This window comes from Phoxinus phoxinus (assembly GCF_949152265.1).
Source record: "Phoxinus phoxinus genome assembly, chromosome: 24".
Lineage (NCBI taxonomy): Eukaryota > Metazoa > Chordata > Actinopteri > Cypriniformes > Leuciscidae > Phoxinus > Phoxinus phoxinus.
In genome coordinates, this window is record NC_136899.1 from 18,746,467 (window position 1) to 18,767,218 (window position 20,752).

General features: G+C 38.8%; 1 protein-coding gene across 1 annotated transcript in view; it reads right to left on the reverse strand.

The window, feature by feature from the left end:
• The window catches only part of bmp6 (bone morphogenetic protein 6), a 48,018-nt gene extending 28,543 nt beyond the window's left edge, over window positions 1-19,475 (reverse strand). Inside the window, exon 1 of the mRNA XM_079600940.1 lies at window positions 18,424-19,475. Coding sequence (XP_079457066.1) covers window positions 18,424-18,799 — 376 coding nt within the window. The 5' untranslated portion in view covers window positions 18,800-19,475. The remainder of the gene's footprint in view (window positions 1-18,423) is intronic.
• Window positions 19,476-20,752: the final 1,277 nt, after the last annotated feature.

Here is a 20,752-nt window from a genome sequence, read left to right on the forward strand (position 1 = left end):
CCGCAATCTCTATTTCTCCAAAGAGAAATTGCTATGCCTATAGAGAACAACGCTATGCCTTGCCACTCTCATCCTCCTGCCAAATCGTGGAGCCAGGTAAGTGTTGCTCTGCACACTCTGGGCCAGATGTACTAACGCTTTTGCGGCCACTTCAGGCGTATTTGTTTCGCAAAGTGCGCATAAAACAATGGCGAGGTATGTACGAACAGGGCGCACCGAGATGAAAGTGAAGACTGCCGCGGGAACTGAAAATGGCAAAATGCGCTTTTCGTGTCATGCATATGCATTCATGGGATGGTCAAGGGGAAAGTGTGAGTGTCACATAAAGAGATGGGAGGGGAAGCGTAAACTGCACCTAATTATGTACTCCGCATTATGTACAGAAAAAGCCGGTGAAAGCGCGCCTCTATTTTGTGCTGAAAATTCTCCGCCTCTGATTACCTGATAAACTGCAGGTTTGGTACATAACACGTACAGTACACTGCGGTTTCACATCAAGCACTTTCTGCGTCTTGGCCATGGTGCTATTAACGCTGCATTCGCAAATGTACGTACATCTGGCCCTCTGTCCCCACTCCGGGATGCTGTGCCTTCTGGGTCGGGCCCCTGTGCTCCACCACGCTGCCCCACTGAGGGTACATCAGTAGTCCCTCTGACCCAGTTTGTACGGCATCTGGAAGCCTGGCTAGCGCTTCCCAGCCCATCTCACTGGCTCATTCGACTATCAGACTCGGCTATACGATTCAGTTCACCCGGGGTCCCCCCAGGTTCATTGACCTGTAGGATGCATACTTTCATGTCTCGATTCTCCCTCGACACAGACTGTTCCTAAGCTTTGCGTTCGAGGGACGGGCATATCAGTACAAGGTCCTACCCTTTGGTCTGTCCCTGTTGCCTCGCATCTTCATGAAGGTCGCAGAGGTGGCCCTCGCACCCCTGAGGGAGCACGGTGTTTGCATTCTCAACTACCTTAATGACTGGCTCATCCTGGACCACTCAGTGGACAAGGCAGTAGTGCGAACACAGGGACTTGGTGCTCAAGCACCTCAGCCATCTGGGGCTTCGGGTCAACCGGTAAAAGAGCAAACTGTTTCAGAGGCTCCTAGGGCATATGGCATCTGCAGCCATGCTTCACACCGCTTCAGCACTGGTTACACGGCCGAATCCCAAGATGGGCATGGCACCGTGGCACACACCGGGAGGTAATCACACTGGCCTGTTGACAAACTTTCAGTCGTGGTGGTCAGACCTTGCTTTTCCAAGAGTTCATATAGAACAAGTGTCAAGGCATGCTGTTGTCTCAACAGATACCTCCACCACCGGCTGGGGTGCTTGTGTGCAACGGGCATGCAGCCTTGGGTTCCTGGACAGGACCTCGACAGCAGTGGCATATCAATTGTCTCAAGTTGCTAGCAATATTCCTTGTCCTGCACCGATTCCGACCATTGCTGCAGGACAAACATGTACTTGTCCGGACGGACAACACATCGACCATTGCGTACATCAACCGCTAGGGTGGTCTACGCTCCCGTTGTATGTTCCTCACGATGGGGAAGTACCTGCTTTGTCTGGGACGGGGCACCATATGACACCCGCGTTCAGACCTCTGTAACCTCCACATGTGGTCTTTGATGGAACCATCCTGAAGTCATCTACCCCCGGGAGTGGTAGACACGATCACTTCAGCTAGAGTCCCCTCTAAGAGGTGTGCTTATGCTTTTATGTGGAGCCTATTCATTGATTGGTGTTGTTCTCACCAAGAAGACCTCCGTAAATGCCCGATCAGAGTCATGTTTTCTTTTCAGCGCTGAATATTATTTAACCATTTATCTTTCAATGGCCAGATGAGAACTGGTCCCCTGACTGAGCCTGGGTTCTCCAAAGGTTTTTTGTACTGTTTTTCTTTTTCTTTTTTGTACTGGTGGAGTTTTGGTTCCTTGCCATTCTGGCTTACTTAGTTGGGGACACTTACATTTTAACAATATTATTGATCTGACTTTACTGTTCAGACTACATTTTCTGTACAACGAAGTGTGCCAACTCTCACCTTAATTCTGAGACCTCAGCCTGGATATGTCGGTTCCCACCAGCCACTTCAGGGATCAGGCGAGATCCCAATTCGTCAGTCATTCTGACGTAACGTCTCAGTTCCCTTCTTCAAGGAATGGGGGTTACATTAGTAACCTTGATGTTACTCTGCACTGCTTACAGAAACACCAGTCACGCAGAAAGCCAAGAAATAGTGCAATTTAGTTAATAATTTAGATGCAACTAAAATGTTTCTCCTCATTTGAGTGGATGACGAAAACAGCAAAATGCTTAAAGATTGCCAGGGATCGACAGTTTTCCAGGATTTTGGCACGAATGTGTGAGTGGTATCTTAACGATAAAAGATTGAAAGTTCCTGCTTGTGTGAACAGCAGAGGTGCGTATTTACCAGAAAAGGCAAATCAGCATTTTTCACAGCAATTTACTGGGTTTAATGTGTGAAAATGGCTAATTAAACAATTAAAACTACTTGTTCAATGTCTTGTCCAAATGTTAACCCTGGGTTTACAGTGTTAAATCGCAAATGTTAAATTTCAGCCCATAGTAAAATGCATTGTTGGACAAATGAACTAGCTAGTCACAACTGAAACTATGGTTTTGAGAGACACAAAGCGTTTAACTACTATGCTAATGATGACATTTGCAACCATAGTTTGCAAATTATGCTTTAGAGAAACGTACCCCGAGATTATTTACTAACCCAGGGACTAATGCTTGGTTAATAAAATTCCAATAGTGTGTAGTTTTGAAATAGTAACTGCATGTAGGTAAATTACAGCCTCCCAAAAGTCTTGCTGGTCATGGGGTTTTATTCGGGCAGCTGGGAGATGGCAGGGGTTTGACACAGCATTCCCTGGGCATTTCCTATACTCTGATCTAGGTCTCTGACCCACACAAAGCATCAAAGGCGCCACTACAGGAGTCAGAGCTCTGAGCAAAGGTCAGCAAGAGGTGCAGTAGTTTATGGCAAACCATGAGATGAGAAGGTCATAAAGATCTTTAGGAAAATTATCACACTCACACATTGTAGTTGGTATACATTGTATACAGTACAATAGTTTATGTTAAGTTAAAAGTAATAATATTCTTTCATTAAGAAAAACCGGTAACACTTTAGTTGAGGGTCCAATTCTCACGATTAACCAGTTGCTTATTAGCAGGCATATTACTATGATTTTGGCTGTTTATTAGTACTTATAAAGCACATTTAATGCCTGATTCTGCATGACCATATTCTACATAATCTTACCCAATACATACATTTAACCATTACAACCTTACTAACTATTAATAAGCAGTAATTAGGAGTTTATTGAGGCAAAAGTCATAGTTAATAGTTAGTTCAAAGTTAGAATTGGACCCTAATCTAAAGTGAGACCGAAAAACCTCATGATGAATTACAGCAACATACATTTCATCATGAGGTTTTTCGCTCTTACTTCAGATATGAAGAACATCAAGGAATGTAAAATGATATTGCATGTATTGCAAATTGGCCTCCACTAACTGATCATAGTTAATTAAGATCATAAAACGTCTCTCAGGAATAATTTGTTGGTCAATGACTGATGTCCCAAGCAAGTCATTTCCTGTATAACTGCACTAGTTTCATGTCTCTCGAATCACTTCACACCCTCTTTATTCTCACATAATAAAATAATGTACCCTCAAATTTATTTGGCAAGTTGCCTTATAATATATTCTCTGCTTCACGTCAGGGACTGTCAGGTTTATTTTGCATTAAATCACCCTGTCAGTTTTATTTTGTGGTATAGCGACCTTTAGGAAAATATATTTGTATAGTGTGCTGGACCAAATCTTCATCTGACTGCTCTGAAGTTTCATGCAGGAAGAAATGAAATCTGTCACCATTGCTCTGTAGTTGCAGGGTATTTAGAGAACAGCAGTAATTTGTGATAATTATGACTGTTAAAAGATGTCTGAAGACACTAGGACATCAGACAAGCGGATCGTCTCCACAGTGAATGGCAGCAGTCAGATGGCCATACCTGCGTGTCAGTAAGAGAATTATACAGAATAGAGAGGAATTGTGTGTGTGTGTGTGTGTGTGTGTGTGTGTGTGTGTGTGTGTGTGTGTGTGTGTGTGTGTGTGTTTGTTCGACAGTTCAGGCACAGTCAGGTTAACTTGCTTTGAGGAGAATTGTTTGCTTTGTGTTCTGCAATATGCATATGTGTAGGGCAACGGCTAACAGACATTACAAGAGTCAGCTGTTCTGTCTTTAACAGGCGTAAAACAAATCCATTTTCACTTGAGTGCCGACACAAGCCAACGACCTGTCAACAAATATTATAATGTCTTTTTTGTATAAGGAGGAAATTCCATAAAATGGAGGAAATGGTCTGGAAAATAAACAGTCCCATTCTTTCCTTCTTTTCGGCATATAGAAACATTAATAAAGGCATAATCCATGAGAACAGCTGACAAAACATTTTGGATAGACTAATGGTACTCTGTGCTTTGACAACCTCACAAAAGGAGATATCCGAATAGCGTTACTAGAGCGCAGGCCTCAACACTCACAGTCTAAGAATGACACAACAAAGATGCTTGGACTTATTTTCTTGGAGATAAATAATGTTATCAAAACATAAACAAAAATCTGTCCATTTTATTTTAGTTTTAGATATCCAGTTGCAGAAAATGGGGAAATAAATGCAATATAAGTAATCATAATTTCAAATCATTTTTTTTTTTTTAAAGATGTAACAAAAAACATTTTGATATCCAATAAATCCGTCAAATAAACTGCAGCAATGGCTTTATCATCTGGCAGGTAAAAGAAGTTGTAAAAGTAATAGCACACATTTTCTTAACAATCAACATGATCTGACATTTAATTTATTTACTGAGAGCAGGTATGGTAAATATGACCAAAATCTGATATGACGATATGAGTAATTTAACTATTCTTTGATCAAATTAAGGTTGTTAGAATACCAACATTTTAGATACCAGTGACATTTCACAATCTTGAAACCAATTTCAAGTATTTCCAACTTCTTTAAACTTCTATGTGAAGAATGAAAAATAACTATGCAGAGAGTATATTGGAGCAGTTCATTTAACAGCTATCGGTGTCACTCATAACAAGGGTTTCTGAATAGAAAAAAGAAAGAAACAGACCCTCTGCTTAAAAAAAAACATACAAATATTCTAGCTTGTATTCTTTTTTTTATCAACACTTTGAAATCACTCAGAAACTGTACATTTTGAGACTATGAGAAATAAGAAGGAACAACTTATGTGTCTAAGAATGTGAGTAAGTTTCATAAAAAGCAACATTTTGAGCAAAAAGATGATCCCTTTTTATCAAAGCCTACATCCAGATAAGATTCAAAACGATGATCAAAACAAAGATGGAGTGGATCGAGTCCTTGCCCTAATGCTTGCACAGTCCTATACCTCGTCCTGGGTCAACATTTCATTCAGTAACATTATAGGTAGTTTTTATTTATATGCTGTTTAATGTTGGTCATAGCGATATTTTAAATATGCATATTATTACATGATATTGCTTGTTTCTGCATCTTCTGCGCATGTGTTTTGATCAGGAGATTCGGTTATACCCTACCATATGACAGTGAAAACACAGAAAGCATTGTCTCACAAATTATGGAAATTTGCATAATCACATCCTGCAGTTTAGCAAGATTCGACTGCATTTTTCTGACAGTCAATTTAACTTACAAAGATTGGTATATAAAAAAAATCAACCAATTGAAAATTTTGTACTGGTTTCTAATTTAATATAATTATACTGCCCACCCTCAATTGAGAGGTTAGGGTTAGGCAACCGACAGTAACCCCAGAACAGGGCCATTTCTAGTCATTTTGGTACCCTAGGTGGCGATTTTCTTTTCAGTTAGGGGGTCAGTTATGGGGTCGAAATGCCTAATTTGGTACATATTTGGTACAGATGAGATATGGTGCGTATTAAGGTATTGTGTGCGGTGTCTCCTGCAACTGTGGCTACCTGTGTGTCTGTGTCTGTGTGAGCATGCCAAGCAGGGAGACCTGTTAGAGCCATCTGTGTGTGCTGCAGCAGGTGTGTGTGAGCTCAGGGCTGGCCAGAGACACAGATTTAGAGGAGGAAGTCTGTGTCAGACAGTAGAGATGGATCTCCCCTAAGGGATCTGATAAATAAGGAAAAAATATCTTTGAAAAAGGAAACGCAGCTGTTTCCAAAGGAGAAGTCAAAATATTGGTGGCTTGCATTCCAGAGCAGAAAGTACAACAGTCAAAGTCTCTCTCTCTTTCTCTCTCTCTCTCTCTGTCACTGTGTGTATCCTCTGACATCCACCTCCATAGATTTCTTCCTCCTGGAAACTCTGACATATTCTAAGTCTAACCCGATAACTGATCTCATTGTCAATTGACCCTTTCACACGTCACAACAAAGTTTAAAATATGCTAAGCCCGCCAGAGTGAGTTTTTTAAGGTTTTTTTAATCAGCTTTGCTGATTTTCTCAACGAGCTCCCCCTACAGCTGCAGTGCGTATATTTTTCACATCACTGTCGTAAAGTCACTTGTGGCGCGCCGGCGCACTCCTCCCCCTTTCTACCGCTGATCATGTGCTTTTGTTATGGTCGGAGCCGGTGTGGTGAACAAATGAGTCCCAGACACACCAACTTTATCGTGTGGAGCATGTCTACCGAGGTGGGTAATACATCATACACAGTATCATTTAACATTGACATGTACATTTTGTATTCCGTAAAGCAGTTTGTGTTTCTCGCTCTTTCTCGCTTCTCACGAGACTTCCTATTTTTAATTTACCGGGACGTTAGTCCCAATGTTGCAAGGCTGGTTTTCCACCTGGGAACGCTGGAGGGAGCGGGGAAAGTAACCATTCTCACCAGAACAGATTATTTAACCATCCAAATGATTTCTAAACGGATTTATTAAGTTGAAAAAGTTACCAAGTGCACCTTTAATTCCTCCAATAGGGAATTCAAAAAGTCTTTGTTTAAGCATTATATGAAACAAAACTAACCAGCTATAATGTGTATCACAACATTGCCAACTTTGAATTGAAGCAAATAAAAGCTAAACAAAACTATGTACACAATGGCTTTAGTGAGATAACTTACAATCTCATGAAGCATTGCGAACAGCATAATCAAATTAAAAACAATAGAAAAATAAAAAAGTACTCATTTAAAAATGTTGATCATATATATATATATATATATATATATATAAACAATATATTAAAGTTTTTTAAACTTAAGTGAAAGTTAAGCTTAAGAAAGTAAAAAAGAAAAAAACCTAGTGAAAAAAACTATGCCAAAATGTATTTAAAATACATTTATTTCATACTAAGTATACTACAAATCCATTAACATATTTTAAAATATCGCTTGAGACGTACTGATATAAATATTATAATTAAACTTTATTTTATTTATTGCACATTTATTAATATTAAGCCTAATACAGTATGTGTTTAATATCACTATGAGTAAGGATAGTGCTATCACTGTATAATTTAAATGCAAGATATTTAAAGTGTACCTAAAGTATACTTGCAACAGTTCCACTTTAGCACAATCAAATGTACTTAAGTACGGTATATCTTTAGTTGGACCTCGCTCTATTTTTGTGCATAAAGTACACTCATGATGTGATAGGAGAGAGAGTGAGCAAGACAAGAGGGAGATTTGAAGAAAGACTTTTGAAAGAGAGATGTATGAGAGACGTTCCAAAAGAGAAAAGGTCAGAGGAATATCACTGGGAAAAGAAGGGTTATGATCAGGCAAGAGCTTTATGACCCAAAAGCTGGAGAGACCTAATAGGAAAGGCCTGAAAAAAAGATGCAGAGGTTGCGTTGTTTCTGCTCCATGAGTATTGTAACATTGGTTTTGAGTGTGTGTACGCATTAGAAAAATTGTGTTGCATGCTTACAGTACGAATGACAAAAATTATGTCACGCGCACTTGTATGCGGACCCTAGCGCTATACTGGTCATTTGTATGTGCATCTCTCACATGCGTTTAGAATTGTTTTACCCTAATTATTTTATCAACAAGTCGGCATCATTGGCCCAGGCTGTTGTTTCAAAGTCAAAAAAGAAACGGAGGAGACAGAACAAGAACAACAAAAAACTAATGGAGACAGCAAAAACAATAGTGCTTGTGTGAGGACAATTTCATCGGTCATAACTTTTGGACAGAAATAGTGCAGGCACTGGACAAGGATCTTTCTAGTGTGCATGTGTCGAGTGCATTTGTTCTCACTATCAAATGAAGCATACTTTGAAAGGCTGTGTTTTCAAATGTGCACGTATGCTATCTGTATGCGCGAAAACATACTTTGGACTTAAAAGATTAGTTCAATTCGGAATTCAAATTTCTTGATAATTCACCCCCACGTCATCCAAGATATTCATGTATTTCTTTCTTCAGTCGAAAATAAATTAAGGTTTTGGAGGAAAACATTTCAGGATTTTTCTCCATATATTGGACTTATCAACGGGTTGAAGGTCCAAATTCCAGTTTCAATGCAGCTTCAAAGGGCTCTACACGATCCCAGCCGAGGAATAAGGGTCTTATCTAAACTAATCCTTTAACATGCTTTTCATGTTTCTTTTTTTTTTTTCACTCTGTGTCTGATTGTTATTAAAAGTTTTGACAGTATAACCTCTTTAGATGACTGATTCAGCACACCACGAGACACTTCATTGTGCTACTGACCATTAAATGAACACACATTCATTACTGCCTGAAGAAAGCAGTGGAACCATAAATCTAGAGCGCTCACGCATTTCCTATTCACTTGAGGAGGGCACTGGGTGACATTCCGCCACGGGTGGAGAGTGTGTGTTTATATTGTCAGTGAGGGATCGGTTTCTTCCAGAATTGGGTCAATTTGTTTAAAAATACAGGAACTAAATTGTTTTAAAGTGCCCATATTGTGCTATTTTAAAGGTTCACCTTATTTCTCAAAGAGTCTGAAAACAGTTTGTTCCAAGATTCAGTCTCTCTAAACACCTCCTTTCCGTGAGCCTACTGGTTGGTCAGACGGCTCAGTCTGTTATGATTGGTCTACCGCTTACAGTGCGTGTCAGAGACAAAATGGCCATTACGATATTTAAATTGACACACAGTGATACGGACAGTAATGATGGCGTCAGTTATTCAAAATATTCAATTTCAGCACAAGTCTTTGACCTTTTTAAAGTGCATGCAAAGTTTTTTTGAAGCACTGAAAACCGAGTATTCTCGACAACATGAACCAAACTCTTCCAGGCTTCAGCTACAGAATAGAGACTAGTTTTCCAGGGGGTCATTCAAGAAAATCATCTTTCATAGACACACTTTGCGATTTTAATCCCATCCGAATCTGCCAAGTCTGTGTTTTCCTCACACAACCTCTGTATAAATGCCAGGGCAAATTACCTACAGTTTTTCGGCAAACTCAACGATCCTTAGAGAAATCTAATCCCATCCGAATGTGAATGTCTGTGATTACTGATGTTGTATTATCCTAACGCTTCTCCTCGTGTGTTTTTGACCTACCTGAGCTACCATTTGCACACTAACCTTTGGCATGATTTATTTAGTTTCAATGTAGATGGTATCCAACGGAAAAAAAAAAAAACATATACAATTATTATTATTTTTTTAAAGAGCCAAATTGCAGAAACTGCAAAGACTGCCCATTTAAAAAAAAAAAAAATACATTAAGTTCTTTACATATTAGTTATTTAGTATATTAGGCATACAAGTGAATGTGTACATACTGTATGTTAAATTAACAACATATTATTTGTAAATAGTTCAAATGGATTTGTTTATAATAAATTCCAGAAATTACTATTGTAAAATGTTTTAAATGCTTAATTTAAATAAATAATAATAATATTTAATTAATACAAAATAACATTTAATTAAATAAAGAGACCATTACATTTATGTGAATAATATAATAATTATATAATTCAATTATGCTGAATATCAATATTTGTCATAGTTATATACATAAATTCTGTTTTTTATATGATGTACTGTGAAATAGGAACAGAACAACCATAAAATCACGAGAACTGACAAAAAACTGAAAGAAACCAGGCTTAAATACAAATAACAAACCAATCAATGAAATGAACAACAGGTGTAACTGATAATTAAAAAAATGAATAACCAACTGATAGGCAACCAACTGAAAACACAGGAAACAGAACTAAACCAACACGAAACCCAGATAGCCCATAGGAGAAGTGTGCTATTGCTTTTCTAAGTGATTTTAAACATTTATGAGCACCACTCACCACTCGCATTTTCTTCAGTAAATCTAAAAATCGAATGTTCATTAACATTGAAAACAAAATAATAATAATATGATAAGTCCATTTAGCATGTAACAGTGTTATTGGTTCTATATTGTCTAATTTGTACAAAATATTTTCTTTTTTCTTTTTTTACCAACTGACAGCCACAGGTACAAAACATCCGTCAATATCTGCCTTAGTCTCAGTTTAGTTTTTATTTGCTTGCATTAAATATCACATCTACCCAGAATAATATAATTCTATTACTTAACATCATATGGTAACAAATGTTGCATACCTGTGGGTCTGAACCCAGTGGTGACGGCTAAGCTGTGACCTCATCTGGGGGTCAAAGGTTAACCCAGGAGGATTGTCAGGGAGGTCACACTCTCCTGTCCACACATCTCTAACTTGAACTTTTTTCACTTTCAAGCACAGACTTGGTTCAAGCCTCGGCTTTATAAGTGTTTGACGTCAGGCCATCGGCACGCTATAGTGAAAACCACACATTTGGTTTGGAGGAATAAGCAAGGGGTGACCCCTTATTTCTTCTGTGGTTAACTCGGATGTTGGCGTGACACTTTTAAATGGCTACATGGATGTGATCCATCTGACAAGTGATTTATCACATAATCAGATGTTGGTTCTGTGGTATCTTCTCACATCCCTATCCATCGGTTTAACAAACGCCCTGTTATCTGACAGATTCACAGCCAGAGGCAACGGCACGGCACGGCAAGTTTTATTGTTCTGAGATCCTTATTCATTCCTCATTCAATATGATCCCTGATAACATGAGATGCTTCAGTCAAAGACAGCAGCTACCTGCAGAGAACGGCACATTCCTCAGGACTGATCGCAGGAACCGGTGGCCGTGAAGGCATGTCTGACGGCTATGGCGTGAGACGCAGAGATAGCATCGGGACTTCACAGCTAAGACTGAAGCAAAGAGGACGTTCCCTGAAAGAAGCTTATCTCCTGACCTCACGATCATCAACTTCAGCGCGTCTGTTTAACCGAGATTAAAACTCACATTCTTTGCCAGATAATCACGGTCCAAAAATGTTTAGTTCAGAGAACGAGGGGATCTGGCCCCAGGCTAAGAGAGAGGAAAAGCAAAAGCCATTTTGTTCATTCAAATATATATTTTTTAAATGCAACAAAACTAAGAAACCAGTGTTTTTAATGTAAGAAAGGTCCATGTGGACAAATTCTCTGCAAAATGCTTTTGTGTGTGTGTGTGTGTGTGTGTGTGTGTGTGTGTGTGTGTGTGTGTGTGTGTGTGTGTGTGTGTGTGTGTGTGTGTGTGTGTGTGTGTGTGTGTGTGTGTGTGTGTGTTTTAAAGACAAGTATTGTAACTACAACCTTCTTGGCATGCATAAATAAACTGCTTAAAGTCTGTTTACTTTATCAATACACATTCCCATGTTTATCATGTCATGTTTTTATAAAGGAAAAAAAAAACCTGTCTTTGTAATCTTTCATCAAAAAGTAATAACTTATTTTTTACCTAAAAAAAATGTAATGCACAATTGATCAAAACAAATCCCATCTTTATATATATTTTTAAATAATATTTTTTTTCTCAAAAATATTCTAGACTAAATGTGAATCATTTCTCAAAATGAATAAAAACAGAATAAAGCAAACTCAGAATATTACCCAAACCTGCAATAATTAAATGTTAAAGAATACAAATATATGTATATTAAATACTTTATGTATTTAATGTCACTTTATTAACCAATGTCTTTGCTGCTGATTTTTGATGATCCAATTGAACCAGACGAATAAGCAAATGTGACTTTATTTAAACTTCACATTTTTGTTTCTTTTTTTTTTTGCTGAAGAAGCTGCATTTTAGTCGCTAACTCTCCGTCTCCTTCACTCGGTAGTCCATAATTGTTTTAGTTGCACGAGAGCCCATGCACTACTGGCAGAACCCTTGCAATATGTTTAAATGGAACGCCTGAAGCCCTTGTTCACTGGAATTCGCAATGGAGCCGATTATGTAAAAAAAAATGTTCCTTATGAATTTCATTTATGCACCATTCTATAGGCCTGTATGTTGGAGAAAGTATATTACCGGTAAAAAATAAATAAAAAAATCACACGAACAAAAATGCGCTACAGTAACTTATAACTTTGTAAGAAACAGTCAGCTACAAGTACTATGGGGTTAAATGTAAAAATAAACTCCATCATACACCAGAGTTGTGTGGGGTGGGGCTAAATTAAGCGCGATAAGCTGTGGCGTCAGAACAGTGTTGCATTGTGGTCACGGTCAAAATCGAGGGGTCGAGGGTCTGCTCAAATAAACTTCCCTCGCCCACTTGACGAAGTTGAATGCACTTCAAAATGGTGGTAAGGATTCCTCCGAGGGCAAGTGCTTAGAGAAGTTCACGAGTGTATGTCTAAAAGTGGAGTTAAACGCAGCCAGTGGGTTCTTCTCAATTCTTATCTGTGCATCCTCGTTTCCTTTCCTCGCTTTCTTTCCTCGCGTCTCAGCTCCACCCCCTGATACCCTGTTGAAATATGTGAGATGTGCAGTTTATATAAACTGCAATAAAATTATATAACTATAAAATTATTGTGACCGATGCGAAGGGGGAGGAGAATTTACACGTGCGTCACGTTTAGTCAATAAAACACTCCCGCATAGGATACACCTGTGTATCCTCGCTCATAGCTCCTCTGGAAGCCTCCTCACTCCTCGATCCTCGCCTCCTCGCGGTGCAATTAGAGAATTGAGATTTCCTTCAAGACGACTGAGCTCGATCGATTTACGGGTCATAGGATGGAGGAGGGAGGAGAGAGGAGAGAGGAGGGATATTGAGAAGTACCCAGAGTTTTGAAGTTTCTACTCCTGCATCCTATTCTTCTACAATCCAGAATGTCAGCACAGCTGAAAGATTTTTTTTTAGTTGCGCCCTCTATTGTTCAGGTGTGAACTTGCCTTTCCTTCAGCCTGAGGCCTATCCATTCCAAGTAACGTAATGCATTACTATCTATAAAAAGTAACTATAGTGACACAATGGGCCCTATTTTAACGATCTGAAACGCAAGTGTCAAAGCGCAAAGCACAAGTAACTTTGTGGGCGGATCCCGGCGCTGTTGCTATTTTCCCGGCGGGATAAATGACTATTGCGCCTGGCGCAAATCTAAAAGGGGTTGGTCTGAAGTAGCTTCACTATTCATAGGTGTGGTTTGGGCGTAACGTGAAATAAACCAATCAGAGCGTCCTCTCACATTCCCTTTAAGAGCAGGCGCGCTTGTTCCATGGCGGATTGCTATTATAACGGCGGATTTGCCGGCGCACGCCAGGAGCATTTCACAGCCAAACAGACCGACGTTCTCGTCAGGACCGTAAAACACAGAGAAGTGACATTGGGGATGATGGGAGAAACCCACCCAAATTAGCTTCGGTTAAACAGGCGTATAATTTGGGTAAATGTGTAGCCTAATCTAGATTTTTTATTTTTTATCTAGATAGATCTTTTTCCACATCTTCACGGACACAACAATGATTTCCCTCGTGTGTTAATATTTTTCCTTGTAATAATGTATGATTTGCAAAAATGAAAACTGCTGCGTCTGTTTATATTAGAGAATCAAAGTGGATGCGCGTTAACACACTACATTATGGCCAAGCACGCGCCCTTAAAATACCACTGTCTTTAGACTGTTTTTTTCCTGGTCAGTGGCGCAATTGCTTTCTAAAACTGGAAAATAGCACCAGGGGAGTTTTGCGCCGGAACACGCCTCCTCTTTGCGCTGAACCGCCCCCCCGCGAGCGCAAGTTCATTCCCTAATTTACCGACGTGCGTCTGTGGAGGGAAAAGTCCGCTGTGCGCGGGTGCAAAATAGGAATGATACATGCGTCGGTGTACAAAGTCAATTGCGCTGGGTGCAAGATAGGGCCCAATAAGTTACTTTTTTAGGGAGTAACACAATATTGTAATGCTTTTAAAATACTTTTAAAAGTAACTTTCTCCAATACTGCCCACAAAATCCAGCCAGACAGCTCAAATTATTATAAAGTCATCATAAACTTACAATCGGGGTAATTCAAGGAGACACTAATTGTTTTTACGCAATTGCTTAATTGATGTTTGTTCATTTTTAACAAAAAAATATATAAAAAATCTTCCATACTGCAGCTTTAAAGTTAACAATATAACGCTGAAACTCTGCTCACAACCCATTTTACTTCTGTAAAGATATATGGCAGTGAATCACACTATTCAAAAAGAAAAACTTTAGAGAGGGATTTGATCTATGGGGAATTGATTGGATGATGGTGGGCTCTATATGACAGAGAAATATTAGAAGGCTAAGAATGTTTTTCAATGGCAAAACAAGTTATCATATTGTGATGGGTAGAATAGCATTCACCAATCAATTGTGCACATAAAGACCAGGTACATGCACTGAGAAAGTAAATAGGTCACTGTCAATTTCACAATGACTTGGTAATTTGCTAATGTTCTCAGCTACCATATTTGAGTCACTTTGGATGAAAGTTTTAGATAAATTACTACATGTAAATTTGCTAATGAAAGTGCAATTCCATTTAACCCATTTTGCCACACTAAATCCATCCCACAGACTTGACAATTTTACTTCAAAGTCAGTGCAAAAAAGTGTGCAGATTTGTGTCTGGCCAGTAGTCTCATTTGCTGTGTGTTTTCAACAGTTCTTATCAGTCTGCTGAGTCACCCATGAGAAAATCCTTTTCCTTCTTTACGGGGCTAATGCATAACTCAAATTCCTTCCTTAATTTCCATGTTAACGCCCGCATGCAGACTACAAGTGATACAGCCCTCCTGTGTCCGTGAGCCACAGGCGGTCTTTCAGAAGGGGTCATCTATGTAGCGCATAACCTGCCAAGATCAAACAATTCATTGATTGATTCCGGCAAACTAATTATGTGATAAAATGTGGGTTTAGAAACATTGTGGTGCAAAACAAACAGCTCAGCCCAGATTTGGAGCTCAGCACAGTGACGTTATTAAGAGTGGAAGAGTGAAATGAAAGTGCATTGTGAAATACAGGATTCATACAGTTATAAGAAGCAAGGATTGTCTAGACCTTGTTAAGCTCCCAAGAAACCCCCTAAAACTCTATGTGTGGGTCACTTTTACTACTTTACAGGCCTAAAGCGAAGCTCTCCTCTGCTCTCCTGGGTGGCTGTTGACTTTGCTAAGTGGGGAAATGACAGCTTGTCTCTATAGTTAAGACGTGTGCCGTGGAAAAGAATGAGTTTGAAATGCGTATTTGTTTGTATGAGAGAGTTATAGGAGGAAATGTGAGTGAACACAAAAGATCCAGGTGGAAAAAAGCATGGACCAAAGGAGAGAAAACAGAAATGTTTTTTTTTTCCCCCATGGATTTTCCCTGGATTACTGGAAGATCCCTCTTATCCAAAAAAAAAAAAAAAGACAAACACAATATTACAAGCGCAAACAAGAGATGGGAGTTTCCTCAAAATTCTCTGTGCCAAGAAAAGCTTAGGGTATCCTCTACCCTTCTGTAAACACAGCAAGACTGGTCTGGAAAAATTGGGATTGACATCAAGAGCATTGGACGCTCCTGAATCTGTCAAACGCAATACTGTCAAACTCAAAGTTTAACTTCAGTGAACATCTGCTCTCAAATCACATTGCATTTATTATAATAAATCAAGTTTTAGAGATTTGTCTGAGATTTAAGTGCTACATTGGAGGGATAGGGATAAGTGAATAATGATTTAATTTTCTTTCTGTTCCTTACACAAAGTTATTGTAAAGCATCGAAAACCACCATAAAGCAATATAGCGCATGAGTCTTATGGACTACGTTTAAGAAGCTTTTTTTCAAATATTTGTAAAAGGTCATAGTATGCTTTCAGTGTATATAAAAAAGAGTGTAAACATCCTGCCTAACATTGAGCTCCACAGAAAACAGTCATTTGGGGTTAGAATGATGTGAGTAAATGAAGGAGAGTAAATTGTGACAGAACTGACACATTTGGGTCAGAATGACAGTAATATTTTTGGGGTTGAATATGTATGTAATAATGGCATACAACATACAGTTTCTCTTTGAGGCAGAAGTCCTGACTACTCATAAAGCCACACCATAAAAAGAAAATCTGCACTACTCTCCAGTCATAAGATGACTCACATAGCATGCATTGACTATCCAAATGTTTTTGACAAGCCTGGCTATTTCTGGATGAGTTGCAGTACTGGTCGCTTTCTGTATCCCAAACCAATGCTTCCCTTTTCAGCTATATTTGGAGACTAGTCATAGGTGTTCAAGACAGATGACTGCCGCAAATGACCAGAGAAGAAATAACACTTGAGTCATAGGCAAGTCATCCAAAACAAATAATATGACTTACGTTGCAAGAGTCCAGAACAAAACCGTATTAAAATACTAATGCAAAATATCCAATAACTGACCGAGTCACTGACACACTGCAATTATGAAAAGCCATTTCAAGCCTGTCTCGGGTAACACACTGTGGTTAGATTATGTGGTATTCTGCTTATTTCTGAAAATATTGCCAACACGTCAGTCAATGACATGTGTCCATCAAGTGTTCAACTGACTGCAGAAGACCGCTAATGAATCAAGAAAAAAAAATGTATTGCCTTATAAACCAGACAGAAATGAGCTCTGAAATGAATCCAATCAACAACTAATTGCGCAACTCACACAAGTGCATCTCTGGCAACTGACCCAACAATTGGCCCATAGCTGCAGTGAGTATAGCCAGAAGAGTTTTTTTATTGTTATAATTAACTTAATTGGGCAACTCCTGGCCCCGATAGAGGGAAGTTCACATAAACAAGTGAATCTTGGATGCGAATACTCCCTCCATTAATGAGGTCTGTGTTTACTGAAGCAAACCACACAGAATCCCTGAGCATAAACAGACTTGTGGTCTGACACTGTGCTCAGGGTCACTATGAGCTTGATGGATGTCAGTTAGAAAGTGTTGAAGGGCTAAAAAACCTTACAAAAATCTGCACCATGATTCATCTGCTACAGATGATTATGATACTCCTCCAAGGTACTTCACTTACCGTGGTACATAAGCAAAATATCAAAGTGCTTGACAATACAATGTGCACTCTAATTAATGTTCCGTGTAGTTATAATAGATACAAAATGAAACTGCCTTAATTCAGCAAGCTACAGTAAACAATACCACAGAAAAACCTGAGACAAAATCTAAATTTTCACTCCAGGCGGCATAATAAAATAAACTAGATTAAAAAAAGTTTGTCAAGACAAACTTTGAAATTGACTTGAGAAAGCCTGACTAGAACATTTTAAGGTTTTCAGTTTGAAGTTAGTTTTAAATCTTAGAGTTTTTGAAGGTTTTGAAGGCAATATATCAGAAAACATACATTTGTTAAGTACGCTAATGAGGGTAATTCTATCATTTTTGGATATACGATTAATTAAAAGGTTTATTTTATAAAATGAATTTGCAAGCAAAATATTTACAAATGCAGTGGACACAAAAAGTGCATATTTCACACTTAAAAATGTGTAAATGTCATTGCATTAGATAACAACATATCAAATACAACAGCAGAAGAACGTTCAAGCAAAATGTTTCACAAAAATACGTTTGTCCACCTTTAAATGTTTTAAAAAGTAGATATCCTGCTTAAAATAAAGACAAAGATGTTTGTTCACCTAGTCCCACACTGAAATTTGAATGTCATAGGCTACACTTACAAAATACACTTCTGAGCCATTATGAATGACAATTTGTACTGGATGTTTAAAGTCAGTGGTCCTCAAGTTCACACAGGTGTCCAAGCAGAATAACCATATAGCTCATTTAATAATCAATATATTGTTTCAGCCTATCATTTGAAACCACGAACCTCTTGTCGAAATGTTTGCCTGAGAAGTGCTTGCGATCTTAAAATTTTGAATTACTTTGTGGAGGAAATTAATCTGTATATATATCATTGACTGCACAGCATCGGATTGGGTTTGTAGTGCGACCCGTATCCTTGCGCATCATCTCTAACAAATTAGATCCAAGCGTGAAGGAAATATAGAAGTTCGTCTTACCCAAATTGACAAAACTCATGACCATGTCCGCGTCGTGCAGGAACTCGGTGTCGTGAAGTGAAGCTAAAGCGGGTCGTGTGGTGGTAAACAGTGATCTGTACTGATCCACGTCGCTCTTCTCTTCAGTGGACATGCTGTTGTACAGATCCAGCATGAAGAGGGGTGCTGAATTATATTTGCCGCTGTTCAGATGAGGTCTGGGTCTGTGGTTCAGTCCCAGTATGGACAGAATCTCTTTCTGCATCTCTCTCTTCTCTTGATTCCGTAACCTCCGATGTATAAAGTTGGGCTGAAGCTCAGAGCCGTCCAGTACAGAACTACCTGCCAAATATGCGCTCCACAAGAAGCCCAGCAGAGCAAACCAGACGCTTGTCATCTTTACATCCAGTCTGTGATGATGATGATGATAATGGTGTAATCACTCCTAAATATAAAATCACGTGGAAAACAATGTTCTGTCCTCTTCTCCTCTGCTTCACGCCATAGGATCTTAGGTTCTTCAATTGTTCAGAAAAAAAACTTTTTCTTATTAAGAACCATTTTGCCTGTATGATCCCCTTGAGATTAATCGTTTCTTTGTTACATGATATGATCTTCAGACCAGTGTGCTGGGTTCTTTAAAGCACCAGTACATAGATGGTTTTCTGAAGAACTACAGAATAAAAAAAGTTATTGACTATAGGTTTTCCAATGGCATCAGGCTGTAAACCAGGTCGTAACTGTATAACCTGCCTCTGTAAAACTGTATTATCCTGTGCAAAGCAAATGCAGTTGTCCAGAGAATTTTTCAATTCGCAAAATCTCCATCAATTCTTCGGCGTGATACTTCGTTCCGGACAGAAGACAGCTGGAAACTTCTGTGTGCCCCCTCAAAGTTACTTTGTGTATAATTCAAAACGAGGAATATAGAAAAAGTTATCCGTCACTTCCAAGACAGTATTTTCTTATTATATATTACTATATATTTTCCGTAGAGTTCTTTAATTTAACCATAGGCAAATCCCCAGAGTAGCCTATGTTTGTAGAGTGGACAGCGCGTCAGTCTCAGAAGCTTTTAAATAACGGGGCTGAAGCAGGTAGACGCGTCTCGAGCCCGCCCCAGTGCGCGCGTCCAGAGGTGGAGCTTTACAAGACACTTTAACATCCTCAAACTCGTCTTTACGTACACGTCTACGTGTCTTCTTTTACATATTAATGACAATATCAGATATCATGTCAGGTGTCTATAGTCTGCATACGAGCGACGCGACGCGGCCGTAACGCTCCAGTTCTACTCAACAGTGCAAGATTATAACATGTAGAAAACTCCGTTCATTAGAGCAGCAGTTAGTTTTGCCGAGCATAATGGAAAAAAGTTAAACTATTTTAGTTCGTCGCCGTCTTAAAAAAGTGACATCTAAAAACAGCGAGATACGCAGTGCGCATTACGCATACAAGAACGCCTGTATAACTGTCCGTATTGTCCTGCATTGGTTATAATGTAAACAGTTTGACCAAGTATTGGATTACGTTCTAGTCCTAGAAGCGTTCTAGTTGTGTTGCGTCGCGCTCTGCGCGCTTGAAGTGTAGACAAGTGCTGATGCTGACTAAACTCATTTGACCGATGTTCGCTTGTTATATTGTGAGAGGATGCCATACATCAAATGAGGCATAATGTAATTATCCAAGTAATACTTTTTTATAGGTACAGTTATAGTTCTTTCTATAAATGTTACAACAAAATCTTATAACTTGCGCAATGTAAATCGAGCCATTTTATGGCCGAAGCGTGACCCCTAACGACACAGAAAATTACAGCAAGTTACTGACGAAAACAATACCACCAAACAGTGGGGTTACCATGTTTTTGGACATGGCACCATGGTAATATCATGTACTTTGTACATGTTCCATGATTGTTTTTGGACTTAATTTAATATTCTTAAATATAAAGTGCCTCAAAAGGATAGTTCACCCATAGGCCTAATGCAAATTCTGTCATCATTTACTCACCTTTATGTAGTACACAAAAGAAGATATTTAAAAAAAATGTTGGTAACCAGACAGCTGGCCATTGACTTCCATAGTAGGAAAAAAAATACCATGACATAATTTCCATTTTTGGGTGACCTATTCCTTTAAGAACTATGTTATATCATGATAGCCTACACACTTTATCATGATAGCCTACATACTTTATCAGTCATTTGTATTTCTATCTGATATTACCACTGTATGTGATAGCACCATGTGACATTTTGTAAAGGTATAAAGTAGGCCTATAGCTTTTCTGAATAAAAAGAAAACGCATAATTGACTGAATCGACTGTATTGTTTTATCTTGTGTGAA